General features: G+C 38.8%; 1 protein-coding gene across 13 annotated transcripts in view; it reads left to right on the forward strand.

Annotated features, from left to right (window-relative positions):
* APBB2 (amyloid beta precursor protein binding family B member 2) overlaps positions 1-24,703 on the forward strand; it is a 162,821-nt gene that overhangs the window by 89,980 nt on the left and 48,138 nt on the right. For 7 of the 13 annotated variants that reach the window (XM_064418307.1, XM_064418313.1, XM_064418314.1 and 4 more), the window contains 4 exons: positions 10,995-11,203; positions 16,166-16,228; positions 16,670-16,755; positions 16,871-16,931. In XM_064418307.1, the coding sequence (XP_064274377.1) occupies positions 10,995-11,203; positions 16,166-16,228; positions 16,670-16,755; positions 16,871-16,931 (419 nt within the window). The remainder of the gene's footprint in view (positions 1-10,994; positions 11,204-16,165; positions 16,229-16,669; positions 16,756-16,870; positions 16,932-24,703) is intronic. The other 6 variants (XM_064418315.1, XM_064418311.1, XM_064418317.1 and 3 more) reach the window with 3 other exon arrangements.

Raw genomic sequence — 24,703 nt, forward strand, 5'->3', positions numbered from 1 at the left:
TAGGGCTTCGCTAGAAACAAAAACAGGCCTAGCATAAAGTGGTCCTCCCCCTATTATATCTTTTTCACTTTCAGTAATTGATAGTTTCGGGACTTTCAGACTTGGTATGTTATTCATGTTATCTTCTTTAATTGCTCTTGATAGACTTTTCTAACATGAATTTGTTTAATCATTTTTTTCTCATTTGTATTTCTGGCATCCACAACATCCTGTGACCGTGAGCTCCATAATAAAATTATGTATTATTTGAAAAAGTATTTCCTTTTGTTATAAAATTGCTCTCCAATAATTTCATTAGATGCCTCTTGCTTTTCTGTTTTAGGAAGCAGTAAGTAACAGTGAATGATGATTTCCTTTCCATCCTTGCCTTCTTCCCACCATTCATGATTTACAGGTTTCTCTGACATTCTCCCCTCCTCCCTGTCATTTATTCTCCAAGCTGGAGAGCCCTACTTTACTCAATGTCTCTTCCTGCAGAGAGATTTTTATCTGTCTTTTCTAATTCTGCTGCATCTGTTTTTATAGTAGGGCACATGAAGTGCATGCACTAGTCTTGTGATAGTTCAATCCTACATTAAAACTGTATACATGAAGACTTTTATCTTGGTCTAGGTTCCTAAAGTGTAATTTTTTTCAACTGCCAGTGAGTACTAAAATGCTACCTTCAAAAAACTTTGTTACCTTGATTCTTCCAGAGTGGAAAAGATAATTATCTGCTGTTGTAGATGAGGATTTGGAGTAGCAGAAGAGTAAGATTAAAGAAACTTGTAAGAAATTGATAAAAAAGAGGAGGTGGGTGTCTTTGTCCATTGAAGAAAATGAGAAGGTGAAGGTTGTGCATTGAAAAACAGCTCTTGAAACTGTGTGTATCTTAACCCTGTAGGATCTATCTGCAGTCTTTTGGTTTTGCTCAGCAACAAAGGTGAATAGAAATGCAGAAAGGGTACTCTTCTCATTCTACATAACTGGTTTTCCAGCTTTCCAAAACCATCTGCAGTCCTCTGGCATGTCCACAAATTAAAAGGATTATTCTGTTGCTTGTGCATCTCTTTCACTGTTTGTGAAACATGTGATGACAATCACATACCAGTTGAATTGTATGTCTGTGCCACTGGGCAACTTCCCTTGTTTTTAATTAGCCAGTCATATGCACAGTTTGTGATGACAAACATCTTTGAGATTTTTTAACACCAGATCTTCTCCACAGTGCTTATAGAGCTCAGTGGCTTGCAGTTTATCATACACTGGAGATTTTGTCTATTGTTTTCCTGTGCTTTGGCATATTTTTATTCTTACCAAGCAGGAGTTTGGGTTTAGGGGTATTCTGTCTCAGGGTTCACAATAAAAATAACTTCTCAAGTTGTGCTCTGGGCATATGCATCTTTAAGGAAAGTTTATCCTTGTTGTCAAAGCATCCATTTTGCTAATGGGCTTTGAATTGAAGGTGGTACTAATTGCAAGTGAAATTGTGTTGTGGTTCTGTGGAATTTTAAATGTAATCTGTTCATTTTTCTCTTTCAAATGCTGTCTGGCATAGGACTCTTATTGTAGTGTGTTGGGTTTGTTCCTGGCTACTGTTTGCTAGCATAGACTTCCCAGGGTGATTTAGGCCACAGTTATTTTTTTCTGAATTTTCTTCTAATTCTTGCTGGTGCTTTTATCAGAGATACCATTTGTATCTCCTTAAATGCAGATTTTTAAGTCTAACTTCAATTACATGTATGAATCCACTCTGTGAAAAAACCCCAGAATTTTAGTGCTGGAGTGCTGTGAAGTAGATATGAGAATGAAAATACTGGCATTTCTAATGCTAGATGGAGGCTTTTAAAGATGATTAACACCTTTGAGATTTCTTAATACCAGAAGGTATTTGGACAGTACGACTAAAGATTTAATAGAAAATTGATATACACCAATATAGTGATGTGAAATACTTGGATAAACTGCAGGGCTAAGAGACCCCTGTGTGCTATCAGCATGCTTCCCTCTCCCATGGTAGGTGAAACACAGCCAGCTCCTCTGGAGCTTCCATCTGCTGTCAGAAGCCCCCGTTCATGAAGCCTTCCTCCTGTAGATGCTGTACATTGCACTTCGTGTATGGCTCTATGCATTGTGCAGGAAAAAACTTCGTTCAGCTGAAGCAAAATTACTTTTGAAAAGGTTAAAGTTGTTTGGTTGGCTTTTTTTTAATAAAAAGTCTCAGAGTTTGAAGGCTGGGAGGTGAAGCTTGAGTTCACCATCCTACAAGCCCTCAGCATGGGCTGGAGCTGCCCAAGGTGCCCAAGCTTCCCCCTCAGTGTCTCTCACTGGCATCATGGGGCCAACGTGCTGCTTCCTAGGCTTGTGCCAAACTTCATGCTTATGCATCTCTGAGTGGGTTTGCACCATAATAAATTTTCTCATCCCTTCAATACTGTACAACGTGAAATTAATTTGCAGATGGGGAAATATTAGGTCTTTGGCTTCTGTGTTGGAAAAAAAAGGAGCCTTCTGTTTGCTCTCTAATGCACGTTTCACTCCAGCTTTGAAGTGGGAAATGAATCCATTATCTAGATTGTTAAAAGTCCCATTCCAGCTTTTACTGATAGCACTAAATTGACCAAGTTTTGCCATACTAGAAAGAGCAGCCCATACTGCAGGATGGAAGGGGATGCTGATGTGTAGTCACACTGGAGCACAGTGGCTGATCTCTGTGCTCTGTGTGTTTGTCTGGGGCTTGGTGCAGGGAGCCTGCACAGACCTGGAGTTATTTAATGCATCTCAGACCTCTCCTACACTCCCCTGACTTTGTTTAAAGCAGGGCTTGCACTCTCCTGCCTCACAAGGTTGGTGTGAAGATAAAGCAGTCATTTTCATGACATCCTGGAGCCTCTGCTACAGTGTGTGACCTGAAGGATGAACAGAGCTTGGATATGAGAGGGGAGATGACTGTTCTTGCAAACTTTGGCGTTTTTTTGTGAAATAAAACATTTAATTTCAGACAGAAGCTCCATTGTAATTCAATTTTATGTTCTGTTTTCACTGAATCATTAAATTCACAAAAAGGTTTTTCTAATGTATTTGCACAGTGCTCTAAATGAAGCTGTCAAAAAAAAGCAGATTTAGTCAAGCCACCAGTTGAATTTTATGTCTGTGCCATTGGGCAACTTCACTTGCTTTTAATTAGCCATTCATATTCAAAAAACACTAATGAGCACTTCCCTAAAATTTCAGAGTATGTCAATATATTTTTGCAGGATATTCTCCAGAGAAGTGAAATCCTTTCCCTCCACTGACTTCTGAAGTCAGTAGGCCTCATTATATTTTAGATTAAGAAAATTGCCTTTGCCCAGTATCTGACTTATAATGTAAATATTTTTATGCAGTTTCTTTTCTAAAATGGAGGAAAAAAAATGGTGACTGCTAGTCAGATTCTTTCTTCCATACTCTGTCTTAGTACTCGTGTCATTCACATTAAAGTGGCACTCACTCACATTGCCAATCCTCAATTTAAACTATTGAGGATACAATAGAAATAGAATAGAGAGGATAGAAAGCTATTCCTCAGTTCAAACAAGTGGGATTAAAAGTGTGGAGTCCAGCCTTGTACCATTCTTTAGTACAAGGGATTAATGGCAAGTGTATTGGAGGGATTAAGGTCTGTTCCTCTGTCCTTCCTGGCTTGTGTCAAGGTAAGAAGCACTAGCTACTAGCAGAAGGTGTAAAGGAGATAGAACCACTTGTGTCTACAGCCAGTCCCAGTAAAATGGAGAGTTACAGGCTGGGAGATACTGAATTCTATTTGAAGCTTGCAAAACAAGAGTGTTAATTGTAAGTAAAGCACTGTGGTGCAGGAGTTCCTTTGTGGAGAGTGAAGCTGTTGGGGTGACCCTAGTGCCATATGCCAGACATGGGCACACCATCCCCTCCTGCTCTGCAGGCACCCTGTGTCTTGAAGTCAGAATGACATCTGTGTTTACCTTGAATACCTTTTGTTTCAGTGTTATAGACTGAACCTTTCTGTTTTGTGTGAAAATTCCTGACTATATTTGTTCATTGGCCAAAATTACTGGTTTGTTCTGCGGGTGGTTTGACGCTAGCATACCAGTTCACTTTGAGGAGGCAGGAGAATCAGACTCTTTATTTTCAGAGAGAAATACATAAGTCCAGAGCTGCTACCAATGTGATTGCCCTGGTTTTTCTACCACATGGTTGGCTGCTGCTGCTGTGAAGATAAATTTGAAGGGAAGGAAGGCTGGACTCCATGCAGGCGCACGTTGCTCTCCCTCGGTGTGCTGTGCAGTGTGCCTGCCATCGGTGCGACAGTGTGTGCACAGGCTTTGCTCTGGCAGTCCCTTGGGGGGTGGTCATTTCATTCTTCCTCTTTAGAACAAACAAAACCCTGCTTCTAAAACAAGATGAAGTAGTTAAATACGTTTTGAACACAGTACATGAGATCATATGCTGCAGTTCTCTCTGTGGGGAAAGGTGCAGGAAGAAGAGATCCTATGCAAGAAAAAAAAAAAAAAAAAAAACAACAAACCAGAAAAGCAGATGCAGAATGCTGCTGGGCTGGTTTAGCCCTGAAATCTGACTTGCAATACCATTTTCAGTAATTTTCTAATAATGATAATGGAAATACTCTTGAACAGCTCTTGATGAGCTATTTGCTGCTCAGAGTCCTTTGAGGTGAGGAGGCCCTTTGGGTCACAATCACATAATGCATGATCACAGTGGATTTAGACCAATTTAGAGGTATACAGTCTGCTGTGTTTTGGACTACTCTTTAAGTAAAAGCTTTTGCCATCTAGTGGAAGGAATAGAGAACTAGTATTTCAAATAAACTAGGAACTCAGTTATACTGGTTCTTTACTGTGAGGGTGAGAGCACTGGAAGACACTGCCCAGAGAGGTTGGAGTCTGCTTCTCTGGAAGCAGATATTCTAAACCCACCTGGATGCAATCCTGTGTAACCTACTCTAGGTGTACCAGCTTTAGCAGGGGGATTGGACTACTCCAACCATTCTGTAATTCTGTGATGTGCAAAAGGTATTTATAAGCAGTAGATCACTCGCTAGAACAGTAGCAAATTATTCTGACTCGTTTGAAAATTAGTTGCTAGAAATCTAAGGTATTGGTACACTTTGTTCAGACACTGTTTCATTTAAACACCAAGTTGGTGGAAAGGGGATTCATTTACATGCTGCCCTTACCTGTTTGGGACTCTTTTTCATTCCACTCCAGATGGTACCTGCTTATTTTTTCCTGGATATTAGATTAGCCACTATGCTTTGAATTCTGTGGTGGCTTGTTTCCTCCCACCAGTGAGATGGGGAAGAGAACTGGAAGAGCAAAAATGAGATGAAGTCATGACTCATAGTAAAGAAAGCTTAGTAAGTGAAGAAAGAAATAATCATCTATGAAAAGTGATGCAAACACTAGCACTAGCAGGCCAATGCCTAGCCTGTCTGCTTGAGGCTGAGAACAGAGATGATCTCAGGCCTGTGCAAGCCCTGCTTAGCAATAACTAAACCACTGGTTTCCAGCACTTGTTTTAGTTACAAATAAAATATGCAATACCTTACAGGCTGCTAAGAAAAAAAAAAAATAAGACCAATTCCATCAAGACCCAGTAGATCTTAGTTGCCTAGCTCTCCTAATGTCCATCAGCACCCTAATCAAGAGATTGATCTCATCACACAGTAATGTTTGTGGAAGAGCCTTAGGATTTATCTCCAGTACAGCACTTTTCAGGTAGCAATTCATCAGCTTTCACTCAAGCTGATGTGATCCTTCCTACATGTCTATAATTTGATGTTTTCACCACTGCTTCACCTGGCTAAACAGCCACCCTCCTCCAGTAGGATAGATGCTGACTTCTTCCTGGTCCATCTGTTGCCACATCAGCTCTCTTGACACAGCAATTCAGGTCACCTCCAAGTATTTTTCCTTACTTTACCAGACTCTGCTTGTTTTGTTGATAGACGTTTTTGGTTGGTGAACAGGCTAGTCCTCTTGTGTTTACCTATTTTTTGCCCATTTTCCAAGAAGGAACATATAGACCTTTTGTCACAGTTTTACTGCAGTACTTTTTCCTGCTGCTGTTTGTATCAACTCCTGTAAACACCAGCTGTGGTGCTGGCTTCTCACAGCTTCACCTCTGCCCCTCAGACTGTACTGCTCCTGAGTAGAAAACTTGGAGAGTGCCAAAATTCTCCCATTTAAGCAGGACAGCTAGTATCAGCCATTGCCCTCATCCACAGCTGTCATCAGCAGTTCTTCAGAACTCCTCTGCTGAAGTCACTTACCCTTGTTTTCTTTGATAATTGTGGTAGTATTGTGGTCCTTATATCAGCAGCTTGGGCTCTGGTCATTGAAAGGGAATATAAGCCAAAACAGCAAAACAAGTGGGTTTAGTTGTGGTCTCTGGATTTTTTTCCTGAATGTTGATAAATCTGCTTTCCTCTCCTCTCCTTTCCTTTAGATTAGTCATCTCTGCTTGAATGCTTCTTCTGCTTGTAGCAACTCATTTATACAGCCAGACAAAGATCACATCTCATGAAGAAGAAAAATAGTACAGGCAATTCATCTCAAACATCCTTAGGATTTTTATGAAGTCAGTCTTTTCTGATTATGCCTGATTTTACAGTTGATCAAGACAGCAAATCATTTTGGCACAGATAGAGTTTGGTTACATGTATGCCTGTAAATCCCACGTTTCAGCATGTTTTCCTGGAAGGTGTTAGAGAATCTTCTCTCCCCAAGTGCATGTGACTGGTGGCTGGTTCAGCAATTCAGCAAGGAGGATGGCAGGGTTGCCATGACAACTTGTTCCTTGCTATGAGCAAAGATGGTGACAAATGACCAGCTTCTGGCTGGTTATCCCTCCTCGTTGAGTAACGTTCCCCAGATTAGGCAGATGTGTCTGATTTATGATTATTTGACCAGTTGACTTGTATTTTTGCTGCATTTGTTGCTGAGATAGCATTCATGCTTCTTGCAGTGATGCTTAGGTGAGGCTGCTCGCTGGCCATCATTGGTGTGAATCATGTGAGTAGGTGAAGCTGTTGATTTTGCTGTAGTGCATAAAAAGTGACAAGTTATCTTTGGAGACTTCATTAACACCAAACAATTTAAACTTGCACATTGAACCCACTGCAGGAAATAGATGGGATAAAAATGTACATGACCTGTGTTCTTTCTATTGTGCTGTTGAATGGAGAGTGCTCCTTGAATTTCCCTTGCCCTCAGTCATTAATAGAAAATCTTCTTCTCCCTTCAGTGCCTGACTTGTTCATCAGTGTGTGTATGGGGTGGGGGGAATATGCCTCCCTTAGGATGAAATCCTGGATCTGCTGAAGTCATTGACATCTCTTCAAAAAGACTAAGTTTCTTGTGGCCTTCTTTTCCTTTAGCTTTGCTTTTATTTAGATGCAGAAGACTGAAGTAAAACATTTTCATTTCAAGATTTTGATACTTCAGGAAAAAAACCCCAATATATTCTCCCACCTCTTTCCTTTTATTAAAACCTTTTAATCCTCCTCTCTTCCCAGTTCCTTTTTGTGCTTCCCCTTGGTTGCCCAGAGGGACAGCAGCTGTAATACAGATGTGGTATGGTGGGCCAGCTCTTCATCATGCTTCAGCCCAGCTATGGAGACAGACATCAGATATGAAGTTAGTGATTTCCCGTTGGTGGCCAAACACTAGGACAACATGTTGGATACTGTTGCTGGCTCTGCAATTTTTGACATAGAAAGCTTTGATGCAGATCTCTTATTAGAAACAAGGTGCTTTTCAGTTTGAATTCTTCATTTATATTGTGCATCCACTGCTGGAAAGTGAGCAATGGGAGGGCCAGATATTGGGAGGGCCAGAGATTCAGAAGTGACTTTACAGATTTATTATTAGCCAGATTATTTTTTTTTTTTTTACATTTGGAAGACACTGAAAGTGTTCCTATTTGTACCAGTATGCTTCCAGCCTGGACAATGAACAGTCTTTTTCAATTAATTTTTTTACTGTGGAAGTAAAAACTGGCAATCAGTCTCAATCAAATCCGCTGTTGGGATGGTGTCCCTTTTCTTCAGAGGATCTTAGCAGAAGAAAAATTGTTTCAAAATCATCATAAGAATTGAGGTAGCTGAGCTAGAAATACAAAACTAAAAAAGAGATATCTCATCTTTATCTCTGTACAGTGTGGGTATTTTATTACTTAACCTATTTAGATAGTGTAGATCAAGTGTTTGCCAGTATTGTTGAGCCTTGCAGACAAGCAGTCTCACTTGGGCATTCTGCTCCCACAGTGAAATAAGCCCTCTTTAAGCTAGAAAGACTGAGTGAAAGTTTAGTGCTTCCACTAACTCCAGCAGAGCTGCATTTGCATTAGCCAGAGGCTGTGCACTCACATCTGCTGCAATGCTTCCAAGGAGACAAAATGAGATCCTTCTGTTGAAACAAATCCCTGGAAAAGCAAATGTGTCCTTTGAATGATGCAATGATACCTCTCAGATTTTCCTGAATATATTTTCTGTCATAGTATGACTCTACCTTGCTGCTGTCTTCCAATTTTCAAAAAATGTGGTTTTAGCATGTGAAATAATAATAATAATAGTTAAAATTGCCCTGTGGCACAGGAGCTGTTACTGTACTGCACCTCTCAGGAACAGAACTTGCATCACTCTGATAACTCTGTACGACATTTTTACAGTCTCTCTTTTGAAGTCATGTATGCTGCCAAACTCAAGCCCTTTGGGGGCTGCATTTCCTCTGACTCAAGAGTACTCTTTTTGTCCATAAATTAGGGCCCTAGGTATGCTGATTAGTGGGATTTGTTTTCACCTGAAGAAGAGATGCATGTGCAAAATACAGGCCTGTTTTTCCAAGTAAAACTCCAAGTTCAATACAAAATTTATTGTGTTAGACATGTTGCCTTATTTAAGAGTATTTTCTTCAGGAAGGAAGTTTGCTTGTCTTTCAGTAAACCAAGTTCTCTCATGCACAAGAACCTAAGTAGAAAGGCACCAACTCTCTGTCCTCACACCTTGTTTATCATCACCACCAAGTTCTCTTGGAAGTGGAGATAACATCTCGCTGCTGTGCAACAAAAATTACACATTTTGAAATGTCATGCCATTGAATGGGGTCTTCCAAATTCAGACGGAAATTATTTTACTACCTGTAATTCCACATTCAAACAGAGTAAAGCCATTGATGTCCTCATATCTTGTAGCAGGTCTGTGATGTCTCAAGCACGTTTGTCTGTCTTGTTAGATTTTGTATGTTGATGCTTACTTGGTTGTCTTTGTGCTGGTATCTCTAGTGATGCTGCATTACCTTTGACCTGCACACTGAGTGCTCCCATCTGTTGGGGCAGACAGTGCACTAGGGAGGCTTTCCAGCTCATGCTAGTAGGAAACAGCCTGTGAAAAGGTTATCCCAGCAGTCTGCCAGTCTGCAGCATGGGCTGGGACACACATAGGTTTGGTTTGTTTGTTTTCAGGCAGGTTTGCATAGCAAACATGAGGCTTGGTGTTTCAGGATGAGCATTGCCCTCTGGTGCTGTCCTGATCAACCATGTTTATCAGATGGTCTGAGGCCAGTCCCTTTGCCTGAGGAGCACCTGCACACAGACAGAAATCAGTCATTTGGTGTGGGAAATGCTACTCTTTGGAAGTCCTGAGCTATGTTAGTTGAAAATGAATCTAATTCCTGTTTTATCTCTCGACATATGAAAGCATATTTTGGTGTATTTATTTTTGCTAATGGATAAATTTTCGAAATAAATTAGTATTATTCAGCTAGGTGGTATTTTCTTATCCCAGATATTTTACATTATTTCCTTTCAACTGTTTGTTCAGATATGAGATAATTTCTTGTCTTGTAACTAATTGTTGCAGAAATGTTCTTTGTTTAAGTTGCTGGGTTTAAAATTTTATTTCTGCTGTGAGTTTTGTCTGCTTTTACTTCAAAGTAATTCCTGTTTAGATCTTTCTGGTACTGTATGTCATTGCAACAGTAAATAACAGTATGTTGGTTCCTCTGCATCTTTGGTTGATTAGTTTGAAATTAACAGTTTAATGCAACCATAGCTTAACACTTTGCTGACTGTGTGTTTGAGTAGCTGTGCATACATTGATATGTATGCATAGCAAGGACAGAAGCTGTGCCTAAACCTTAAACTTAAACAGGACTTGCTGATGTTGCACACATACTTCATTGTGATGTCTAGATATTTGATCACATTACTTCTTGCATGATGTGGCCCAAATTGTGGAAAGTGTTTTGCGTTTATTTGCCTTTTATGTGGTTGAAAAGACTGCAGTCAATTTATTCAGTTGGGAAACAGAATAAAGGTTGAAGATGAATAGGCTTTAAAACATATAACTCCTCGGAGTCAGGAATTATGTGCTTGAAAGCCATAGGGACCACAACAGGAGACATTTAAAAGCAAATGTTTAGAATACTTGTGAACTTCTGGAACTGATTATGGAAATGTTGCTGATTTCGGATTTGGGCCATAGGTGAGGTTTTTTATTACATTTGAGTGTAATGGTATTGCCTAGCATTTCTTCTGCAGAACTTGCTTAGATTAGTCCTCAAATGGTAAATTAGTCATTTAAGAACTTTTTACTTGGCTATGGGGGAGAAATAGTCTGGTTTTTACCTTGGAGTGTAAGAGGTGTTTCAAGTTATCATGACATTTGTGTGTCTGTGTGTATGTGGAAAAATTTGGGTAGCAGAAATGAGAGAGACTCAGAAAAAAGCAACCATAATAAAACACCTAGTAGAAGGCTTGAAGGATAGACTAAAAAGTAACTCTTAATTCCAAAAAGGAATTTAGAGCAGCAGTATAACAAGAGGTTATTTATCTATCATGTTACATTGAGCCTCCGTAATTTGATCTGTTTTTCTGGTGTTCATTTGCACAGGAACTGTAAAACAGCAATACCAGGTTTTACAGACCCATGGAAGAACTGTTTGTGTCTTTGTGTGATTTTTTTTTTTTCCTGTTCTCAGCAGATATATGGAGTGATCATTCGTTTCAGACAGACCCAGACTTACCACCTGGTTGGAAAAAAATAAATGACATTGCTGGGATCTACTACTGGCACATACCAACAGGAACAACTCAGTGGCAGCGTCCTGTGCCCATCCCAACAGATCTCCAGGGCTCTCGGAAAGGATCACTTGGTTCCATTACTCCATCTCCTACTCCAGAAACTGAGGTAACCTGCTGTGTCTTCTTGTGGGCTACATACTGTAAGGGAAATTGAAATAACCTTTTGAACTTGCAGGTTTAGCTGATAGCTAAGCTGGCCTGATAATGTCCCAAAGTGTAGCTACCTGTTGATAATGCCTCGTAAGTATTTATTCTCTATATTCATTTTATAATGGTGGTGCCTGATGAAGCACCCTAAACTTTGGGTGTTTATGATGCAATCAGACATGTCTCTGATAAATTACACAGGCAGTGCCTGATGAGTGTGAAACTTTGGCAGTTCTGAAGCATTGCTGCATTATATGGATACAGGATACATACATCTTTTGCATACGATAGAAGACTTTTGGCTGGACTCTTTGTTTGCATCTTCTTTTTGGCTCATTTGGTAGGAGTATCACAAAAGATATATGAGTCTTCATTTGAGACACTAGTTCTTTTACAGGGTAGTTTCTATTGAATAAACATGATGTGTTCTCAAGTGTTAAGTCTCTGCACAAGCTGCCAGTACCAAATATCTATCAGTGTTGCAATCAGGCTTTAGCTAGAAGCAGAGAGGTACACTCTGTCCTCCACAAGTGCTGAAAGAGCAATACCTGGTACTGCCTTTTAAAATAGTGCTTTCAGGCACAATCCAAGGGTTTGTTTGGTGTCATGTAAGTAGAAAAATAAAATCAATTCTCATAAAGAAGTGTATGCTTCAAAAAATGCAATTGTTTTTATTTTAGTGTGCTGGGAAGGCTTCTTCTGGGAAGACTTCCATTAATACATGGAATTAGTATTAAATACTAATACATTATAAGGTTGGTTTTAAATTATTTGTATACGTAATTTTCAGAAAAATATCCACAGCTTTGTCAAGGGTAGTCTTTGTACTGGCTCTGAGTTTTGGATCAGGCAATCCCTAGGGGTTTGGGTTTTTTGGTTTTTAATGCATTTAGAGAGAGCATTTTTATTTTTTTTTCATATATGCATCAAAGTAACTTACATGAAAGTTAAGAGGAGTTAAGGACATTCAAGTATGTATTACCATCTTGACATTAAAATTTTATCCTGTGTAGGTTTAAATACCTATGATCGTGTTTATTATTTTAGAAAGGTTGTTCCCATGTGTTCATAAATGCCACTCATAAGGTCTGCAAACTTGACCACAACATTTCAGTTATGGCTTACATCTGTCAAGCTCTCATACTGTGCACCAGACATGCTGGGAATAATTTCTGAGAGGATTCATGGATAAAGAACTGTAACTGTTACAATTCTGTAGAAAACAAGAAAAAATACCTCAGAAATGCTGAATGTAAAGGGCTGCACAAGCTTCTTGTATAAATTCCTGTAATGTACATGTGAAGAAGATAACTTTATTATTATTATTTTTCTTACTCTAGAATGTAGAGAATGGGATCTTAATTAGTAAATTATAGATGGTTTTCACAAAAACCCAGAAATCAGCATGGTTGGTAAACTGCAGAGAAAAGAAACTGTATTTTCATTTTAAATATTTTTCTATTTAAAGTGTCTTTACAATTAAAATTTCTGACATGTCTGTAATGTATTACATGTATTTTTAACCTTTCATGGTTGTTTCCTTTAAATAAAATATAGTTTGTGATTATGAATAATAATTATTAATTCTCAACAGCATCACAAGAGTACAAAATGTATGAATTATAATAACATAGATTTTGATATAGTATAGATGTATTAAGCAGGACATACACGTGTGTGAGTACATAGTAGGCTCACCTAAGTTTTGATATGGCATTTCTAGTTCAGCAAGGAATTTGTTCCAGCAGAGACGTATGCATAGACAGTTCTATGGCAGCACCAAGATCATGTACTGTGCTGTAAAAGGTGATACAGAAAGAAGCACGTCCCCAAAATTCATATTATATAATGTCATGTAATTATTTTAATTGTAGATATAGGCAAAAGCATTTGCTTTTTGTCAGTTTCTGCATTCATTGATCAGCATCTTAGGGTTATTGAAGCAGTACTGGCCTTTTGACTCAGTGATCATTAAGATAGCATTCCAATACAGTACCAGCAGACTTAAAGTACTGGAGCTCGAAACAGGAGCATGAGTTGGGCTCAGGATTTTGTCCACTTCCAAATACTGAAACAGCTACAGAGGCTCCAGGCATAGCTGAAGTTACAGTGGGAACTGTTAGAAGAAGTCTTGCATTTCTTGAAACCACAGATGGCAAACTTTATTAAAAGGAAGTGGAGGAAGAATCCTTTGTGATTCAGCTGGTTCTGAACAGAACCCCAGTGCAGAGCAGTAAGAGAGAAATAGGTCATAGTGTGTTTAAGAGACAGGAGTAATGAAATAATTTGACAGTGTCAGCTATCATGAATTTTTGGTTTTTAGTTTCTCTGCTGTTGGTGCATGCCAGCACTTGTATCATCTCCACATCACTGGCAGGCAATATTTGTTTCAATTCCTGTTCACTGCACTGCTGCATACCCAAGTGCTCCTCCTTTCCCTCCCTGGGAAAGAGTAATACAGATGTCTGTGTTAAGGTCAACCTGACACTTCACAGAAGATTGGGAATTCAGTCGAGACTAGGGACTCCCAAGTGCCTTTATCCCAGCACTACCACTGACAGCACCACCTGTGGTGGAGAGCTTCGCTCCAAGCTGGACCCATGTGTGAGCTGTGTACTGCTGGTTCCCTCATTGCTGCTGGAAGCCTGTGCTTCAAGAAAATGTGTTTTGGGAGGGCTGGTTTAGCTCATTCCCCCATGCTGGATTTGTATTGCTTCATTCTGAAAAGGCTGGGAGATAATAGGTTTTAGGCAGGTATAAGAGTATAGTCTAGGATTGAAGGCTGGCATGGGTAGTATTTGATATCTGAACCAATTGGCTTCTGTGAGTCCATAAAAATACTTTATCTAAGTCACATTTGTCTTTAAAGCATCAAGTGCCAGTCTTGAAATTAATTTATTTGGGTTCTTTCAGGTTATGAGTTTGTCAAAGAAACATTTAGAAACACTGTTTTTCCCACCCCCTCCAAGTAACACCTTTTTACCCTTTGTCTTGTTTCCTCCTTTTTTTTCCTTCATTTTATTTTGTGTGCCTGTCTCTTAAATAATGTAATATACAGAAGCTTTGCTTCATTTGGTAGAATGTGGCTCACAGCTGAAGGCAGTCAACAAAGAACAGATCAATTCAGCCATTTTTATGTTGTAGTTTACTGTGGATATTTAGCATAAAAAAACCCCAGTTATTACTGTTGAACAGAGAATTTTTAAAAAAACAGTAGGGAGGAATGATGCTGTTGTGCATAGAAATGGAAAAATGTTTTAAAAGGAAAATAATGCGAAAATGTCTTACATTTACATGAAGTGCAAGGAAATTTTTCTTTCACAAGATAATCAGTAAATTTCAATCCAAAGCAATTATGGGTTAAGCATTATGCAAAAATCCTGCTGATTTAACAAAAATGCTAATAAATGCTAAATATTGATAACCTGTAACATTCCTCCCTTCCTCCCCCTCAAAAGCATGAAAATGTATTTTGGTTTTGCACAGCTGTTTAAATTTGACTTTGTTTTAGATCCCTCTTTTCTCTTGTATGTTGTCAAAATTCCATTTTGAATCCTTGTCTTTTGTAACATTCTTTTCCAAATTTTAGAAATTTTGCTGCCTCTTTCCCACTTCTTGTGCAGAGAAAAAGCTGTAGTGCTTAAGTTTCAATAAGAGCTTCTTTGAGATCATAGGAGAATTTGGTGATGGTAATTGTGTCTTCTTATAGCCTAACTCATCCCAGGTCTTGAAAAATTCTGGAGGTTCTTCTGTAGGTAACATGACCACTAGCCGCTAGTAATTAAAGAGAAGGGGCTTGGGAGGAAAAGGTAACAACTCAATTAATTCAAAGGCACATTAGGAAAGGTTTACTCCTGGGAGTTGTTTCTCACAAAAGAATTCCACCAGTGAGGATATAGTGAGAATGCTTCTGGGGTGAAAAGTCCACCCTGCAGATGAATACTTTGGGCCGTATTAGTGGGTACCACTTCGCCTTGGGGCTGAGCTGGACAGCCCAGCAGAGCTCATCTTAGAAGGGGAATTCATTTCAGGATTTCTTGGTTTGGTGAAGCTATAAAGAGGTGGCTCTGGGTCTCCCAGCAACCAAATCTCCTGGCTTTTATTGAGGACTGTGGGAATTCTCTCCAGATGAAACAGAGAGAGAAATTACAGCATCAGCTGTTCCTCTCAAGCTTTACAGAAAAGCCTGAACCTCAGGTTGTTTAGTGCTACACACACAGCTGTTTGCTTGATTGTACCACTGAGCACCTGTGAAAATTCTGAGAAACTTGAATGGAAAATGAAAGGGTGGGTGCTTTGTTTGGTTTGGGGTTGTTTTTCAAAAAAAGCTGATAGACATTTCAAAACTACTTTTTCAGCAAGAAATCTCTGCATTCCTTACTAATCCTTCTTCCCTTCTTGCCCTTTTCTTGTGCTTTCTCTCTAGAAATATTTGATCTTTACCTTGTTTGTGTCTTACCCTTGTATATATTTTTTTGTTTCAGTATTTCTAGTTCCAGTACCATTCAGGTCTTTTAACAAAAGTACCAATCAAATGGAAATTATAATGTTTCCCCTTAATTGCTGTTGATTAAAGGCTGTAGCAGCTGTGGCCAACATTCATATTCAGATTCATTTTGCTTGCTTTTAAGATCATAGTTAAAGAGTAATTTCATTGTCTGTTCCTAATTTATATTAACTTTCCTTGTTTCAATCATTTGTTTTGGTAAGTAACTGTTAGAGGCATGTCTTCTCTCCCCTTCCCTCCAAATGCCATGCTATAGTGGAGTAAGTAGTTAAAGTTTGAGGTGATCTGTTCCCTAACCCATCCTGTAAATATCAATGCTAACCAAGAGTGTCTTGTGTTTTTTTTTTTTCTTTTTCTTTCTTTTTTTTTTTTTTATCAATGTGCTTCTTCCTGTGTGAATAATTATGTGTCTAGAAACAGCCATGGAGTGATTTTGCTGTACTGAATGGGGGAAAGATTAATAGTGACATTTGGAAGGCAAGTATATTGTCAGATTTTAGAACCTTTACTACTATTACCCTTGTTTTTTGCATGGCAGTGGCTGTTTTCCCCTTTTAATTTTCCATGAATGTCATTCATAACCTAGGCCAAAGTGAATGGGGGTACTGCTAGGAATGTCTGCCTCACAAACATGCTGCCTTGTCTGATCTTTCCACTTGGAATGGATTCAGTCTAAACTAGCAGGGCAACTGCCATGATGTAACAAATAAGATGCCTGCACTGAATGAAATGCAGCTTGAGAAATATATATATATATCTCTATATATGCATGCCTCTTTTCAACTTCAGCCAGAAATACTATCGCTTCTTTGCAGGGAGGATTTAATTTCCCTTTGAGATAAGAAATAACATGATGGTGTACTTAATACTATTATAATAGTATTAAAACTGTACTAATAGCATTGCTTCTATCTCTAGGACCTGCATGCAGCCACTGTGAACCCAGACCCAAGTCTGAAGGAGTTTGAAGGAGCAACATTGCGCTATGCCTCTTTGAAGCTCAGGTACAATGACTTCAGAAGTCTCAGTGGAATGACCAGCTCTGTTTTGTGTTGTGCTGTAATTTTCATATGATTTTAAGACTGATTTTGTTTTGGTTTGGTTTTTTTTATGTCACAGAAATGGTCCACAATCTGATGATGATGATTCTTGTAGCATCAACAGTGATCCAGAAGCCAAGGTGTGTATGAAGATCCACAATGGTATAAGAATTGAAAATCTAGCAGCTGTAAGCCTAAACCTCCAAGGTGCAGACTGTCTCCTAAGTTTTGAAATTAAGTGTACCCCTCCTTTTGGCACAATGTGGATTGACCATGCAATACTAATTCCATCAAAGGAGTTTGCAGATCTAAAGCTTCATTCAGTTGCGTCAGGAAAGTGTGGCTTATTTTGAAATCATGTAAGCCGGGAAATTGGATTTTAGAGCTCAAGACTGCACTGTCCAACTGTAATAACTGTCCTCTTGCACAACTAAGTGATTGTCTGTCTGAGAGAGGGCTCTGGTTTTTATTATCTATAGAGCTTCCAGGGGCATTCAGTGACAGAATTTGCTCTTTATTTTCAAGTTTGTCCCTTTTTAAAGTATTCTTTCTTTTTTATGTGTCTGCTTCAACTTACAGCTACTAATAGTAACTACCTTTTAGAACAAGAAACTTCATTTTTTGGGAGAGACTGCAGCCTACTTTGAGAATGCACTTCATAGAGAAAAATTAGACCATTATGTGACAAATTATGTGACCATAATTAGAGCTTTTGGTGTTAGAATCTAAAGGTTTAGAGAAGAAAAGCAGCAGAAAGTTTTGTATGCTTGCATATCTATCTCCAGATTTGTCTTGTTGATAGTTTTGCCTTTTGCTTGCATCCATTATTAAGGGTGTATATGAATCTCTATAATTGAAAATACAAGTCATTTAAATAAGTATTTTGGCTGTGCCATACAGCTGCAGCAACTGACAAGATCTGAAACTACTTATTTGCAGGATTAAATATGTTTGTAACAGAGCTGATAATTTTAATAGCATTAATGATACATTTTAAGAGAGAAAACAGACTGATCATGGCACTTAATTTTCTTTGTCATCTTGATTATTTGGCTTGTGATATTTAATTCAGATGTAAATAGTTGTACTTTGCTTGGCTTGCTGGTAGCTTAAAAGCAAGAGTTTCAGCTATGCCCTTTACAATGACAAGCACTAAATTCTGAGCACAGTAAATGGAGTTGAAGGAGTGGAGAAGCTTTAGGTTGCAGTCCTGAGAACAATAGAGTTGTTCCTTTCATGATGAGCCTTATGGTATGGAAAGCTTTAAAGGGAGGCTGTATTTTGGTATGTCTCTGACTTTACCAGGTGATTTGCACTGAGTATTTTTTGAGCTGTTCCTACATGGAGGACCATGGCAGTAGTTTTGTGGACAAGTAACTTGTACCATCACCTCCCTTCCCTCTCTCACTTGCTGTTTAAACTTCAGTATTTATGGATCAGGTACCTCTCTGGTGTCTGTGAAATGGGACAGTGTCAAAAGCTTGTCCTCTTTTGTCTATCACAACTGGTTTTGTTTTACCAGTTCAGGTAAAACTGTGCTGATAATGCTTATAAGGGTAATCAAAACTGAGCACTGAAACAGTCACAGAAGTGATTGAGAGGAGTAAGACAAGAAATAGAGGAGAAACTAGACATGTTTTTGCCTTTTTAAAAATCACTTGAGTCAAAGCACCTTGCCTGATTTCTGCCCAATGCAGATGCTGTGCTGGGGCAGCAGTGACCACAGCAGATACTGTGAGGTCCTCAGGTGAAGCTCAGCAGTGCTGACACTGATTTGCAGCAGGAGAGGCTGAGGGCAGAGCTGCCCCAAGGACAGGACAAGTATGGCCATATGTCACAGGAATGGCAAGTGGTCCAGAAACAGCAGGGACAATCTTCTGTGGAAAATGCTCTGAGATCTTTCTTTCTCACATGGATAGGAAGGGGATGGGGTAGGTAGATTCCTTGCTAGTCCATTTTACCCGAAATATGGAGAGACTGAAAGAAGTTTGATAGGATTTGAAACTGATGACTTGAAAAAAATCAGATATTTTTAGCCTTTTAGGCTCTCCCCTGCTGTATTATCTGCCTTACTTATCTTTGATTGAAGCTTTTGTGGGGCAGCAAGCACAGATAAATCCTTTTTCTTCATTTCATCATAAGAGAAGAAAGTTTTTTTAGCCCCTTAAACTTATCTATTGGAAGAATTTGTTAAAATGAACTTTGTTAGAGGTATGTTAGAGATCTCAAACCTATTTAAACCTAATCATTACGTTGGCCAGTACATTTGTGGAAAAAAACAGTGTCTCTGTGGCACATTTAATGCTGTATTTCAGCAAAGGGAACCATGCCACCTTGTGGGAAGCTTTAGTAGTTGTCTTCCTGCAGAGAGTCAGCTTCTGCAAAGATTGAAGGACTGCAAAAATGCCTGGGAAATGCTTGTCATATAATTCATGTAATTGTTGTAAAAAAAGTGATTTATGCAGCAACACATTTAAGTGTTCATAATTATCAGTAAAGAACTAATGTTTCTCTATGTATCATGTGGTTAAGGTGCAGTTCATAGTTTCATGTCCGTGGCATCTTGGTCAGGTTGTCTGCAGAAGGTCATAAAGGTGAAGTGGAAAGAGGAGAATTATTACATCCAGCTTCTTGGTATCATCAATTTATTTTGGTAGAAATTTCTTGAAGAGATGGCTTATTGTGCTTGATGAGGATCCTAATTCTGCATGTGAAACATGCACAGCTAGAAATGAGTTTTGAATTGGTGCTTCCCAGGAGACAGATCTTAACCTTCCTGGTTAATTTATAGAGCAATATGTGCCTTCCTAATTGAGTTTCAAGGAAGGCAAAAGATGCTTTTAACAGTCCCAGACTGTAAATTCTTCTGGATTGTCTTTTTTCCATTGTTATAAAATATGATGTCCCTATGTAAAAACATAGGAAGGTGCTAAATTTTTTCTTATGTCCCTATATAGAAACAGAACCTCCTGGGAAACCTGTCACTGTCCCTAGGAATGGCATGGGTTTTCAGATTCCCTATCCACATTGGTATGCTCAGCAAAGCTTCACTTTTCCAGCCTCTCCATTTTAGACCAGTTTTAGCTATATAGTTTCTAAGAATGGGAAGAATGTATTTAAACCTGTGGAAGTCCTAGGCATTTATTCCAAAAGACTGTTTTCTACTTTAGAAACCAATAAATACTCTGGATCTCAAAGGAAGAGAATGAAGCTATTTCCAAGGGAGAGAGTATCAGGAGATGTTGATAACAAGTATTTAAATTTAGTGATTCACCTGTAGATGAATGAAAACATACTTGGAGACATGGAAAGTGAGTTGGTGATGAATTTCTATGGATTACCTGGCCTTTAGGGTTTAACCAGATGCCCTTTGGCAAGCTGACTTGTGGCTGTTCTGAAAGTGGCCTGTAAATCAAAATAATCTAAGCATTATCAAAATAATTTTACAAAATACTATGTGCTCCCCAAAGATTTAATATCCATATCTTGATTGCTTTTCTTACTATGGAAGCAGGTGTATGTGTTTTGGGAGCATTGTATATTTGCTTCTTTCTGGTCTTTTCCAGAAGAAAACACTCTGCCTACACACAGGATCATGTGTAAATAATAAGTGTGTGTCCTTGGGGATGGATATGGATCTGATTTCTGATCCAAGTGAAGACTTAGCCTGAGAGGAGCTTTTGCCATGTCCAGCAATCCCAAGAAAGGATTCTTTTCTTACACTCAGAGCAGCTTCTAAATTCTTGGTTCAAACAGGGATTATTCAGCATTTTCCAGCAGTCCACCTCAGGCTGGATTACAGTCTTCTCATGAGCTTACAAAATGCTGCAAAAAGCCTCAATTAAATTAATTTCAATTAATTAAATATGAGAAGTTTATTCCATCTTAAGTCTCTTTTCAAAAGTAGATGAAATCTAAAAGAGAAGTAGGGTATCTTCAACAGTTTTTCTTCTAAAGGTGGTATTTTTGCTTGGTTTTTGGATTAGGAATTTGTTTCTTTCAAAACAATCTTTTGTTTTCATTCCCTAGGAAATAGCACTGGAAGAAATCTTTACCTATTTCTTTACCCTTATAAGGGAATCACAGTGTATAAACCCATGTATTAATTTCAAGCTTCTTCTTAAGTATTTTTGTGGGGTTTTTTCTGCTTTGACTGGTCTTCCTGAAAACCTGATTCAAGTGTAATCTGCCATTCCACCTTTGCAGCTCCTGGGTAGCAATGGTGAGTGGTGGGGGTGGCTGTTTCTAAACTGGTTTGTTTCTGAATTTGGCTGTTTGCCATTAGCAGCATTAAGGCACCCTCACATCTACAGAGCTGCTGCAGGTAAATGATGCAGGTGCTTGAAAATGTTCTGCTTCAAAAGCAGTTTTAGAAATAGCCAACTAAAGCACTAAACTACATATCCTCAGTGATTTATTTTTTTAAATAGTCTTTTTCATATCGTGCATTAGACCTTTCAGAGAATGTGTTTGCTTGTTTTTTATCTCTGTGAAGGATAGTTGTTACTGTTGACATCTGTTGTGTCATTAGGTAAAAATTCCTAATGTCATGATGTGATGTACATCATAATACAGATTTCTGTCTAGAGGATATTTGCTTCCATCTTGTTTCTAAATGGAGTCTTGTTTAATCAAATATGAAGATGAGTTCAGGGCAAGGAAGATGCATCATTTTCCCAAATTTCATGGATTTACTTTATAAGGGCATACCGAGTTACAGTATAGTTTTTTGTTATACTGTATGTAAAATATAAATATCTGAGATAATGCAGCCAATTTCTCAAGCTATTCAAGATTATAATGAGATCCTGCAAAATATTACATGTCTTTCACTCCTAGGGATGCCATATAGCTCTGGGATCTAATTAACTGTGAACCTAACATGCACAATCAGGACATGAGTGCCCAGCCAGTAGGAGGGATGTAGAGGTGACATTTTACTTCTAGTCTTCTTTAGAAAAACACATCACAAAGCCATTCCTCATGCAAATGAGAATGAAAACTGCTTGAATATTTACTATTGTTTTCCAGTTACATAATGCAAGAATTACATCTCGACTTTGGGGGCATTATCAGGATTTGTTTTGTTAAGATGTGCTGTACAAAAGGTTTGCACTGGGTTGGGAGATTTCTGCAGGATTGGGAAAAGAGAAGATAAATCATAGGAACACATTTTGTTTCAAATCAAAGCAAAATATCTCCATGGCCAGTGAAGTTCCAGTGTTTACAGTGGCAGTGTCTGTCACAGGTGTGTTGACCAGGAATCATTGCTGGGGTAAGTAAGAGCACAGGTGCCAAGTGCATTGCAGGAGGACGACTGATGCAGATGGAGGCTGTGTGGGTCATGCTTTGCCCTGGGAACAATTACTGCCTTTGCCATGAGTGGCCAGGTTGTGTGGGCAGTTTGGGTGCTTGCCAGCGACCACTGTCCTTGTGGGGAGGCAGCTTCCCCAGTTGCCGGTCAGGTGAGGTGACACTGGAGGGAGCCTTGCCTCTGGAATTGCAACTGTGGGACACCCAGTGTGCTGCTGTGGCCTCTCAGGCATGGCATACTAGGAAGTGCTGGCTACAGTTGAGAAAACATGAATATACCTATTTTAAATTTTTTTTTAAGTGATGTTGTTTCTTCCATGGTGGCAGTTTCTGTTGTTTCACTAGGTCAAAGTGCCAGTGTCATCTTCAGTCCTTTTCTCATGGAGGTGCACAGTCCAGTTTTTCTTGGCTGGAGTCTGTGTACAGCATCTTGCTGTGTACAACCATATAACAAACTGTGGTGGTTCAGTAGAACACAGAAAACCCCAGGGTGCTGATCTAAGCAAAAAAAAAATTTTTTTTGGAAGAATCTTCACTTTCTAATACTTTAATGTTGCTTATTTTTAGTAGTTTTTAATCACAGTTTATTCCCTGTTTTATGGTGCCACACAGTAAACTTTTAATGAACCAGCAGTACTTAGTGTGTGGTTGTTGAAGGAACCCTCAGGAATGGACAGAAACTGGGAGAAGCAGCAGCTCACCATACTCATGTGCCACAGGCAAAAAGTGTCTGTGGCCATTCTGCAGACCCATGGATTCTGTCAGCAAGCAGCTCCCAGTTTAGCCCAGCCTGGGCTGAAATTGCTGGCACACATCCCTGGCAGCTCCCCAGCAGCTTTGCTGGCACAGTGCAGAGGCAATCACAGCTTGCAGCCCTTCATGCTCCCCACTTGAGACCAACCATTTCACCTCTGAAACAATCTCTGTAGCCTCTGTCAGCTTCAGCTCTGGAATGGCCTGTTCACTGTGAATTGCCTCTTGAATGTCTGTTCATTGTATTGCTACAAAATGAAATTACAGATATTTTTGTATTTCTCTTCAATTATTTACATTACTTTGCCAGTTTAGGGCAGCTCAGGGAAATAGCTTGTTCTAGTTTGAAATGTTACAGTGTTTACCATTCCATGGCATAGATTTTTAATGGAAAAAAGTGCTGGGGTATATATAAGTATGTATATTTATTTCTATTATATATTGCACATACATGTTATAAAACCAGCATGATACAAACTTGGTGAGTTATTTGTCCATTGGACTAGCTGAAAGGTGCATTTATGGAGGAAGTTCATTTAAAAATCAATTAAAGTGGAACATTTAGTTGAATGACAGAGCAATATTTAGATAGCTCTAGCCAGCATGTATATTTATTTTTAGTTCTAATTCTAAATTTCACTTTAAAAAATTAGACATTTTCCTTGTCAAAATTTCTGCATTTCATCCAAGAGAAAAGGGATAATATTTATCTCTTAAGAGATTGAAAGCATGAGATGTGTTTCATATATATATGAAGCATATGTGCATCATAGTGCCATGTTGCACAGTTATGCATTATTCCATATGTTTGGAGATGATGACTCCGTGGTGCTTCAAGGAAACAGCCTGACAGTAATCGGGTCCTCGAATGTGGGAGCTCCACCAGGGCTCAAGATTTCTGGGTTCTGGATTTGTGCTTATTTGAGTCTTTTTTGAAAAGCAGGAATTGGTCAATAGTGATTTAACTTCATTGACTTTGGATCCTGTTGTAAACATAATTTCTGCAGAAATCAAATTACTTATAATAATGTTGCTTCTAATGAGACATGAAATTCTGACTTTAGTGAAGCTGGAAGGTTTTTCTCCATTGATTCATAAGGTCAAGAGTTCACTTAAAGGTTGGGAGCTCTTCAGGGGTTTTTGTTTCTTTTAAAATTTGGATGTCATGCATATTTCCTTTGAATTTATGCACCACAGTACTAAATAAAGTACTGCTGGTGGTATTAGAAGCACTTATATATCTGTCAGCCTGAAGAAGAGCCTACATTGGGAAAATACAGCATTTAAGGTTAAAGTTAACAAGTGCAGAGCATTAGTTTTAAAGAAATAAATGCACACTTTCTTTATGCTCTGTAAACTCCTGCAGGGCTTGTCTCTACTGACAAAGCATAATGTGTGTGTTTGTTGGGGTCATGTTTGTGTGTCACAGAACAGTGAAATCTGCTTGAGTTATCCCAACAGTTCAGTTACTCTGCAAGATAGACCCGGATCTGAACATCCTTTATTAGTTTCTAGTGAAAAATATGACTGCCTTTTCTTAAATGAGGAAGCACAGGTTTTATTTCACTGTATCAAAATGAAGCCCAAGGCACCCTTAGCTCAAAGCACAATGCATAAACCCATCCCTTTAGGACCTGAAGTCAAGGTATCTGTAAAGCATCTAAAGTGAAAAATCTGTTCTTGCTGAGAAGACTAGAGAAAAGAATAAGATTATTTTAATTTCTTCTTCAGAAGGAGCTGTTAGAGAATAGTAGCATCCATTCTATTTTTTGCTCAAATGGCTGGATTTTAAAAGATCTAAACCAGTGCAGTGTTCCTGCAATATTTTATTGCCTTGGTAGAGCAG

Source organism: Passer domesticus, chromosome 4 (assembly GCF_036417665.1).
Source record: "Passer domesticus isolate bPasDom1 chromosome 4, bPasDom1.hap1, whole genome shotgun sequence".
Taxonomy (NCBI): domain Eukaryota; kingdom Metazoa; phylum Chordata; class Aves; order Passeriformes; family Passeridae; genus Passer; species Passer domesticus.